This window comes from Rattus rattus, chromosome 2 (assembly GCF_011064425.1).
Source record: "Rattus rattus isolate New Zealand chromosome 2, Rrattus_CSIRO_v1, whole genome shotgun sequence".
In the NCBI taxonomy this organism is placed as follows: Eukaryota; Metazoa; Chordata; class Mammalia; order Rodentia; family Muridae; genus Rattus; species Rattus rattus.
In genome coordinates this window covers 165,808,302-165,818,752 of record NC_046155.1, presented here as the reverse complement: position 1 = coordinate 165,818,752, position 10,451 = coordinate 165,808,302, and the positions used below count along the sequence as shown (strand labels likewise).

The 10,451-nt window shown below is 50.7% G+C and overlaps 1 protein-coding gene across 1 annotated transcript; it reads right to left on the bottom strand.

Moving 5' to 3' along the window:
- Positions 1-105: 105 nt before the first annotated feature.
- Capns1 (calpain small subunit 1) lies at positions 106-10,007 on the bottom strand. Its single transcript, XM_032893960.1, has 11 exons — positions 9,897-10,007; positions 8,760-8,989; positions 7,643-7,676; positions 7,272-7,361; positions 7,083-7,140; positions 6,914-6,978; positions 4,164-4,232; positions 3,973-4,051; positions 3,740-3,856; positions 774-832; positions 106-641 (listed from the first exon to the last, which is right to left on the bottom strand). The coding sequence occupies exons 2-11, from the start codon at positions 8,972-8,974 to the stop codon at positions 615-617; spliced, it is 813 nt and encodes a 270-aa protein (XP_032749851.1). The 5' UTR covers positions 8,975-8,989; positions 9,897-10,007; the 3' UTR covers positions 106-614.
- Positions 10,008-10,451: the final 444 nt, after the last annotated feature.

Below are 10,451 nucleotides of genomic sequence, written 5' to 3'. Positions count from 1 at the left end.
TATACATGCACATTATACACATACGCATTAAATAAATAACCAAGTCACTCTACAGAGCTCTCCTCCCTGCACTCAGCGCCCCCTCTCCGCACTCAGAGTCTGAAGGAAGCAGCAAATGGAGAGTTTATTTCCTCCTGGGCCCGACAGCTGTGCAGGGGGAACACAGTGCAGGCATAGGCACTAGGGTGTGCGGCACTGGATGGCCTGGAGTTTATTTGGCTGCCTGGGAGGTAACTGTGTGAGTGTGTAACGAGGTGTGTAGGGACAGGCGTGATCCTCCCAGAACTGAGACAGGGCCCTTGGGACATGGAAGCAATAGGAGTGCTAGGCTTGGCACACAGACAGGATGGAGGTCACAGAGGGTGCGGACTGGGTGTGCTGGGGTGGGGTGACCCTTCGGCAGAGCAAGCTAGCTTGTCTCAGAGCCAGGGGAACTCAGGGTGCAGCAAGCTGGGGCACGTTGAGCTCTGGCTGCCGACTGGGAAGCTGGGTACCAGCATAGGGAAAAGGAAGGCCTCCGGGTAGCAGGACATGACCGTAAAAACGTGGCTGCAGACAGGATCAGGTTCAAGGCTCCACAGTGAGCAGTGAGGCGGCAGGTCTGTGACTCCCACTCAGGAATACATAGTCAGCTGCAACCACTAAAGGAGGGGAGCACAGGTGAGCAAAGGACCCTGGAGAACCAGACACCTCACCCAGGGCCTGCTGGGCAAACCGGATGGTAGGGGATAGACCTCACCGCTGAGCACCACCCCCAAGAGAAGCCGTCTCACCTCCTGGATGTTCACTTGGATCTGTCCAGTGCCATTTTTGTCAAGAGATCTGAAAGCACCTGGAGGAGAAAAGAAGGTTGGAAACTTCTAGAACGGAAATATAATCTCTCTCTCACACACACACACCCTTTGTTGTTGTTTTATTCCACTCTGTTTTTAGGCAGGGTCTCACTAAGTACCCTTTGGTTGGCCTCAGACTCACGGAGAGCTCCCTGCTTCTGCCTCCAGAGTTCTGGGATCAAAGGCACGGGCCACCCTGACTGGCTATAGGATAACGATGTTGTCGATGATGACAGCGCTCTCCAGAACGTTGAAAGCACGTGGTGGTGATACACGCTTGAAATCTTAGCACTAGGTGGGTTATGGTAGGACGTTCTTGAGTTCAATATTACTCTTAGCTACATGTGGGAGTTCAAGGTTAGTCATGAGACTCTGGTGGTGGTGGTGGTGGTGGTGGCGGCGGCGGTGGTAGTAGTAGTAATAGTAGTAGGAATAGTAGTAATAGAAAAGAAGAAGAGAGGGGTTGGGGATTTAGCTCAGTGGTAGAGCGCTTGCCTAGCAAGCACAAGGCCCTGGGTTCGGTCCCCATCTCCAAAAAAAAGAAAGAAAAAAAGAAGAAGAGGAAGAAAGTTAAATCACTTAAATGTCAGAATTCAGGTATTAAAACACAATGATAAAGTATTTACTCTTTAAGCTTGAGGCAGGGGATTTAATCCCTGGCGCCTCAATAAGTAAACAGGCAGAGTGATATGTCCTGTCTTGTTGCAGGTCACTCGACAAGACAGGACAGAAAACTGACTGGAGCCCAGGCGCATCCTTCCTGACACCCGTGCTACACCCTCTCCAGCTGTAACCAAAACCGGCCCTGAAGGAGGTGACCTGCCAATCTTGGCCTTAGATTTAGGCCACTCCTGTCCTGGAACCTGAATCCATGCCTTCCGCCCACAGCCAAACCGAGCCAGAGTTGCCCACACTACTATGTCTGTTCCTTCCCATACCAAGGCTGAGTCTCCACCTTCAGGTGGCCAAATACAGTGTCCTTGGTGCCACTGGTGCCCTGGCTACCACAGCTGAGAGGACATTTCTCCTTACATTCCTTATCCTTCTGCTTCATCGCCTGGGTGCTGGATTATGGGTGTGGGTATTCAGGTTAATGAGTGCCTGCTCTCAAACCCAGGGCTTCATGTATGGGAGGCAAGCCCTCTCCCAACTAAGCTGGATTCTAGCCCTTTTCACTAAGTAACTGATGAACTAACCTTGCTTTGAGATGGGTCTAACAAAACCCAGGCTTGACTGAAACTTGCCATGTAGTCAAGGATGACCTTGAAGTCCTGATCATCCTGTGTCCACACACCATCACATCCAACTTCTGTTTTCACTCTTACCCCCCTCCCCCTTCAAAAGTTTGAGTCCACTGTCAGCTGTCTTCAGACACCAGAAGAGGGCATCGGATCCCATTGCAGATGGTTGTGAGCCACCACGTGGTTGCTGGGAATTGAACTCAGGACCTCTGGAAGAGCAATCGGTGCTCTTAACCACTGAGCCATCTCTCCAGCCCCTGTTTTCACTCTTAATGCATCATCTTCCCTCAGCTGCCAGATGAAAGGAGCTTTGTAAGCCACGGCTGACTCCGCCCCTCCCTTGCCGTGGCTCCACAATGCCACGATTGTCGGAGCACCCCTGACCTTGGTATCCACAGCTGCACAGCACACATCACTCCTGCTTCTTCTCATTGCTCAGTTAAGTTCTCAGGCAAACACAGAGTCAAAAATTCTGACTTTCCATCTTCCTGGCTGAGTAGTGGCTAGGAGTAAGTGCTTTGCTCTCCCGAGTGCTGGGTTCCACCATGACAGGACGATAGTTGCCATTTTGGAGGTAGTCTTAGGGCTCTTACGTCAATCCTAATAAAAGCTCTCACCTCAGAGTCAAAAGTTTAAGGCTACCCTCAGCTACAAATCAAGTCTCAAGGCAGCCTGAACTACGTGAAAACCAGTCTCAAAAACAAAAACAAAAACAAAAAAACAGGGGGCTGGAGAGATGGCTCAGTGGTTAAGAGCACTGACTGCTCTTCCTGAGGTCCTGAGTTCAAATCCCAGCAACCACATGGTGGCTCACAACCGTCTGTAATGGGATCCGATGCCCTCTTCTGGTGTCTGAAGACAGCTGACAGTGTACTCACATACTTGAAATAATAAATTAAACAAAACAAAACAAAACAGATAAGATGGGGCTGGAGAGATGGCTCAGCGGTTAAGAGCGCCTACTGCTCTTGCAGAGGTCCTGAGTTCAATTCCCAGTTTCCACATGGCGGCTCACAACCGTCTGTAGCTCCAGTTCCAGGGGTTCTGACACTCGTTGGCATCAGGCAAGCATCTGTTGCACGGGCATCCATGCCACACAGGCAAAACTTCATATACATAAAATATATATCATAAATAAATAGGAAGCTAGCCTAGGCGTAATAGTATATGCCTTTAGCATAAGAGAGAGAGAGAATAATTACTCCTGCAAGTTATCCTCTGAGCTCCACAACTTTCATTAATAAATAAATAAACCTAAAAACGGCAACAGAAGCGCTATCTCTTTCCTCTCTTCCTCGATCTCTCTCTGTTCATTCCTCCTCCACCGTGTCCCAGTTCACACGTGCCTTCCTCCAAGCAGCCCTCCCTCAGTCCCTGGGCTACTTCAGATCCCTGCTTGGTCTACACCTCCTCCTGGGCTTCCCTTCAAAGCCTAGGTGGCTCTTACTACCCTATCGGAGGTTAAGAGCACCTACTGCCCTAGCTGAGGATCCTGGGTTCAATTCCCAGTATCCACATGACTGTACAAGTGTTTGAGCCATTCAAGTCCGTTGTTACTGCCTGGGGAGTCCAGCATTGCTCATGTTAAGCTCTGACTTAGAGGAGCCTTCGCCAATGAAGGTTAACAAATCCCCACCCTCACGGGAGATTGACTGTGTCACTCACGGAACATGGCATCCAGCCTGACCAAGCAGCTGATGAAGTTATCGAAATCCATGTTCCCGGTCTCGTCCGAGTAGCGGCGGATGATCATGCTGTAGATATGCTGATTCAGGTGGAATCCTGAAAAACACAAACCGGTTCAGTCTCGGCACCCGCACACAGGCCTTCTCGATCCCCAATAACGTGGTGCGAATTTGCTTGCCCCAACCCCTGCCCATCATCGCCGGCCAGCCCACCTGCTGCCTCAAAGGCCCCTGGGAGTTCATTGCTACCAATGGTCCCTGATCGGTCAGTATCAAAGCGTTTGTATATACCCTAAGGACAGAGAAAACAACAGTCAGACCAAACATCACGGAGCATGGGGTCCCTGTGGTTTGGAAGGGGGCGGGGTGTCCAGATCCTGGGGGTTTCAGAGGCTGCCACTTACCTGCCACTTTTTAATGTTGTTCCAGAGGTACTTGAACTCCTCAAAGCCCAGCTTGCCTGTGGTGTCACTCTAGCAAGAGGTTGTTAAGAACAATGTGACAAAATGCAGTGTGTGTGTATGTGTTAATGCCATAATGCTAACCTTTCTTTCTTTTTTTTTCTTTTTTTTTTTTTTTTTTTTTTTGAATTTCAAGACAAGGTTTCTCTACACAGCTCTGGCTGTCCTGGAACTTGCTCTGTAGACCAAGCTGGCCTCCAACTCAGAGATCTGCCTGCCTCTGCCTCCTGAGTGCTGGGTTTAACCCTAATGCTAACCTTGGAAGGTTGACTATCACAACTCTCCAGTTAGGAGCATTTCCTGTTCTTGCCAAGGGACTCAGGTTTGGTTTCCACAACCCAAATCATGCAGCCACAACCACCTGGAATTCCATCTCCAGGGGAACCAATGTCCTTGGGCCCCGGAGAGCATGTGCATGCATGCACACACACACACATGCCCTCGGAAAAAAGTAAAACAAGCCAAGCCAGGCATGGCAGCACAAGCCTACAACTCTAGCACCATCAGGAGTTTGGCTACACCCCGACTCCAAGACCAGCCTCGGCCTCCTGAGACCCACCTCAGAGGATCCAAAAATTACAGTAGCACGAAATAAAAGAAACTGGATGAGGTAGGATGTACTCTGACCTAGCACTCAGAAAGCGGAGAGGCAGGAGGCTAGACCCAGTTCAAGGTCAGTCTGGGCTATATAGCAAGAGCCTCTCTACATGTAGGTAAAGCAACAAGCTTGAGGTACAGTCCCTGCCTACCACATACGAGGCCTGGTTTAATACCAAGTCTCATACACATTCACACACACAGGCACACACACACACACACACACACACACGATAACTAAACCCAGACTGGGTACATGACAATAAACCCGGGGATCTGGCCTAACAGCTCCCATTCAACACTAGAGCATGTCACCAGAGGTATGCTTTTAATTATTTGGGGTTTTTCATTTGTTTAGCACAAAGTTTGGGCTGGATATGTTGTCACACACCTTTCATCCCAACACCCAGTAGGCAAAGGCAAGCAGATACCTGTGAGTTTGAAACCAGCTTGGCCCACACAGTGAATTCCAGGCCAGCTAGAGTTACACAATAAGACCCCCCCCTTTCTTGGATAGGGTCTTATGTGGTAATCCCAGCACTGAGGAGACAGAGAAAGAAGCATTGGGAGTTTCATGGTAACTTGAATATACAGAGTATACAGAAAGATCTTACCCCAAAAGACAAAACAAGGTTGGGCTGGGTCTGGTGGTGCAGGCCTTCAGCCCATAGCAAGTAAAAGCAGGCAGAACTCTTGTGCTTTGAAAGACAGCTTGGGGGCTAGAGAGCTGGCCCAGTGGTTAATTGTACTTGCTGGTCTTCCAGAGGACCTGGGTTCAAATCCCAGCACCTACATGGCAGCTTACAACTGTCTATAACTCCAAGATCTGACACCCTCACACAGACATACATACAGGCAAAGCACCAATACACACAAAATAAAAATAAATTAAAAATAAAAGAAGTTTTAGCTGGGCAGTGGTGGCACTCATCTTTGATCCCACAGAGCCTTGGGGTGGGGGGTGGGGCGTAGGAGCTAAGGAGATAGTGAGTAAAGTGTGCTAGATGTATGTGTACACACTCAGGATTCAATACTGCCTGGCCCGTGTGCAAATGTTTATGTGAGTTTCTGTACACATTCCTCCATATCCTACACATGTAGGTATGTTCTTGGGATGTATATATGTGAACATATGTACCATGCATGTAGTTATGCCCCTTGAGATAGATATAGATATGGATATGGATATAGATATATAGACTGAAGAGATTAACAGAATAGGTTGCTCTTGAAGAAAGGACCTGGGTTCAATTCCTAGCACCCACATGGCAGCTCACAACTGTCTGTAACACACTCTTTTTTTTTTTTTTTTTTTTTAGGGGCTGGGGACCTAACCCAGGACCTTGCGCTTCCTAGGCAAGCGCCTACCACTGAGCCAAATCCCCAACCCCTGTAACACACTCTTGAGAGGTCTGATACCCTCTTTTGTCCTCTTCCAACACTAGACATGTATCAGGTGCACATAATTACATTCAGACAAAACACTCAGACACATAAAATAAAAATAAGTACACCTAAAACTGATAATCTCATGGTGGTGGCACACTCCTTTAATCCTGTAACTTGGGAGGCAAAGGTGGGCAGATCTCGGAGTTTGAGGCCAGCCAGGTCTACAGAGTGAATTCCAGGCCGGCCAAGGCAGAGAAACCCGGTCTCAAAAACCAATCAATCAATCAATATCATTTAAAAGTAAATAGAGAAATAAAAGCAGCTTAGATTCTCAAATCGAAACTCCCAAGTCCAAATTCCTAACCTGCCATGTATTCTCCAAATGATTGGTTCTGTTATCCAAGTCTCGAGTAGCCCCAAGATTAGCTTCCAAGATCAGATATTCAAGTCCAGTGAGTTCTGGGTGGGTTGGCCAGAGACAAAACCACTGTGTCTCTCTGACCCTGTTTCCTTTCCTATTACATCGTCCTTATCTAACAAGGTAGCTGTAAAGGTTGGGTCTCCTAATCCAGGTAAAGTTCTGGTGGTGTCATGTAGGTAGGCCTGTGTCCTCAGGTATGAAGGCTTCACCTTGTCTGTCCTCAACATACTGCCAGAAAACACCCTCTTCACCCAAGACATCCTCCAGACTGGCCCCAAAAGGATACATCCATAACAGCCACCATGCTCCGACAAGTGTCAATGCCGAACCCATCAGTTTTCAGATCTGGGTCTGAGGGGGGTTAGATGGGTGGACAGGTTGAAGGTCAGAGGTCAAAGATCATCCCAGCCCATACGCCTCTACACCTTCATCACTCCCTGACCCTGGTCACTTACGTCGGGTCACGACCTTGTTGAGGATATTCATGAGTTCTGTAGCGCTGACCTCCATGTCCTGATGGCAGAAGTTAAGTATGGTTCAAGGGAGATGGAAAGAGGTCTGGATACCATAAAACAAAACGGGGTGGGAACTTCCGGTTTTTCACAGTCAAGTAACACCGTGAAGCAGCCACGCAGGATACTTACGTCTCCAGCAAGCTGGACAAAAAGTTTCCTGAACTGACGTTCCTCTTCACTCTCGTTGGCCTCAATATTAGAGAAATGGCTACGTGGGGGCTGCAGAGAGAAACGATTTCAGAAAAGACGTGGAGAAACACGTCTCTCTCCTCATACTCAAGCATCCCAGGGAAAAGTCAGAGAGGGCTGGGCAGTTTGAGGATCAGGGAACCTGAAGTGAGTGTAGCAAGTAGCGTGGCTGAGACCCTAGGGGCCCTCAAAAAGGACATTCTTGCCGGCAGGGGAATTTCCCAAGGAAGTTAGGGGAGCCTTATACATAGGAATGGGTAAGATAATGCGGGCAACAGGCCTGGGGAGGAAGGGTCTCTAGGGCCGCTTACCGGGGGCTCCGGGTTGTACTGCGCAGCAGCCTCGCTGAGGGGAGACAAGGGTGAGTTAGCGCATGGGGGCAGAGCCTCCAACGGGCGGCAGAACGGTCAGTCAACCCCTCAAACTCCAGCCCTCCTCTTCCTTAATGGGTCCCTCCTCCCCTCGTCTATCTCGTCGTTCTCACCTGGCCCAATCAACAGCTTTCTGCGGCTCCTCCTTTTCCTCCATCAGGCCAACCCCTCCCACCTCCCAAGGGCCCACCCCACGGAAGAATCCTTACCTTGCCCCAGGAACACCCACCAATCACAAGGTCAGAAGCATCTTAGCCCCAATCAAAATCCCGAAAACCCACCAAACTTAACAGGGCCCGCCCCTTGAAGAACTCACTTCTTAAGGGGTCGGTCTGCACCAGCTTCCCCTATGCCTCATCTTCCTCAGGTCAGGTCTTTGTCCAGAGCCTGACTCCATCGCTCCTTTTGCAGATTATCTAGCTTCCTAACCTCTCTCCCATCAACACCTACTCCTCCCAGGAATCACTGCTTGGATCGCCAAAGATAATCAGGTGTCAGTCACCTGCTCTTACCCCAGCTAGGATTTTTATCCACCAACCCAATCAGCTCCCGACCCCACACAACCTTCTCTGGACCATTTCTTCTTTCGGGGGTTCTGATCTCTCCTATAACAGCAAGCTCCACTTAGGTCAAATCTTAAATCATGGAGCAACCTCAGATCCACTGGCTCCGCCCCCAGTGAAGACTGGATACATACCTTCCCCAAACACAGAAGAGTACCTCCTCCCCACCCCCAAGAAACTGCATCCTATTTATTGACCCACAGAAGCAGGTTTACTAACCCAGTTTCTATTTCTTTTTTTTTTTTTTCTTTTTCTTTTTTTCGGAGCTGGGGACCGAACCCAGGGCCTTGCGGTTGCTAGGCAAGCGCTCTACCACTGAGCTAAATCCCCAACCCCGCTAACCCAGTTTCTAAAAAGTGACACCAGTGTCGTTGGGATCCCCTTAGGGCCACTTTTCCAGTCTGGACCAGCCCAACCTAATTAGGATTCCCATGTCGGACCTCTAAGTGAGCTTCTTTATTTGTCCCACCCCGCCCCTTTAGGCTCCGCCTTACCTGATGGCGCTAATGACTCCGCCCAGGATACGCATGGCTGTTCCACCGCCTCCGCCACCTCCTCCCAGTCCCATGCCGCCACCGCCGCCTCCACCGCCGCCGCCTCCAGCAGCTCCGCTGATCAGGCCTCCGAGCACATTGCCCAGACCCCCGCCCAGACCCCCGCCTCCCCCACCGCCACCGCCGCCCTTCAAGAACGAATTCACCAAGAACATGATTGCAGCAGAGTCCTGTAAAGAAAAGGGGGTGGGTCAGGTAGTCGTCTTGCCAAGAACCCAGCCCTTCCCGCAAAAAGAAAAAAAAAGAAAGCATTTCCGGCAATTAGATTGGGGACAGAACAGAGGCCTCGGGATGGGGGCAGAATCTGGACAGGTGACAGGAAGGTGTGAAACCTAGGGTCTAGCAGGTACCCTGGCCCAGGCTTGACTGCAAATGTGGTCAATGAGGACAGGGGTAGAGCTGGACGAGCCTGGTGGCGCTCAACTGTAATCCCAGAAATTGGGAGGCTGAGGCTGGAGGATCAGTTCAAGGCCAACCTACCCCGGCTACAGCGCCAGCCTGGATTACCCTTGTCTTGAGGCAGCGGGAAACAGGGGATTCCCCATGTAAGGACCCCCCCACCCCCCACCCCAGTAGGGTAAGGTATACCGGACGTGTCTCAGATCCAGGCCTTCCAGAATTGAGCTCAGGGTAGGGGTGACCCAGGGCTGAGTCCAGGAAGTCCCTAATGTGGATTAGGACATTCAGGTAGTTTCGACAGAGGAACTACACTGTCATTAGGGATCTGTGGGACTCCGGCCTAAAATTATGGCTGTGCGCCCAGAGGATCCCGGATAACGGAGTTCTACCCACCGCAAATTGGAACCAGGATCTCGGATCGTGGTTCTAGACGCCCCAGATAATTTATGGGTGCCTCTCTGATCTTTGGGGTTATATTTTTGATCCTGAGTTCCGGGATGGCAAGGAGTGCTCTGGAGGGAATGACTAGCGTCTGACAGGCCCGGTTGTTCGAATCTGAGAACACGGGTCCTAAGACCCCGAAGGCCACGACTTTAGGGTCTCGCCAGATCTGAGGACAGCGGATCCCGGGTCAGCGGGGTGCAGGGCTGCTAGACTGAAGCGCCCCGTCTCACTTACGGATCCGGCGGTCCGCGGTCTTGCTCGCCTGCCGCTGGGCCTCCCGCTGTGTCCGGCTCGGGAGGGCGGGGCCGGTGACTCAGGCAGCTCCGGGTTGAAGCCGGCTCGCCACCCAGCCGCGGTCCGCGCGGTCCTAGAGCCGCCATTGCAGACTGCGCCTGCGCAGGAGGCCCCGCCCTACGTAGCGGGCTATGATTGTGTCTCTACCTAGCTCATCCCTCCCCGTACACACACTGCTGGTAATTCAACGCTCTCCAGATTTAATAGCTAAGAGTACGAGTAGACCATTCTAACGCCCAGGCACTGGAGCCTCCAGGAACTAGATCCAGGCTACCTGGTCACCTTTGCAGTATATAGTTGCAAAAAAGGACTTCAGTTATTGTCATTCATTCATTCATCGTGCACTTTGAGATAGAGTTTTGTTCAACTCCCTAAGCTGATCTAAAGCCCTGGCTCACCTCGAACTCAAAGCAATCCTCCTGCTTCTGCTTCTCCAATGCTAGGACTCTAAATCTTTAGTTTACCATCAGTTTGTGCCTCCCACCCAGGTCGCCT

Bases quoted from the DNA above. Each gene is read 5' to 3' on its own strand.
- Capns1 (XM_032893960.1), bottom strand. From the start codon at position 8,974: ATGTTCTTGGTGAATTCGTTCTTGAAGGGCGGCGGTGGCGGTGGGGGA. The intron at 4,052-4,163 runs GTAAGTGGCAGC...CTCTGTCCTTAG, and splicing joins ACAACATTAAAAAGTGGCAG to GGTATATACAAACGCTTTGA. The intron at 642-773 runs GTGAGACGGCTT...CCCCTCCTTTAG, and splicing joins TCCAAGTGAACATCCAGGAG to TGGTTGCAGCTGACTATGTA.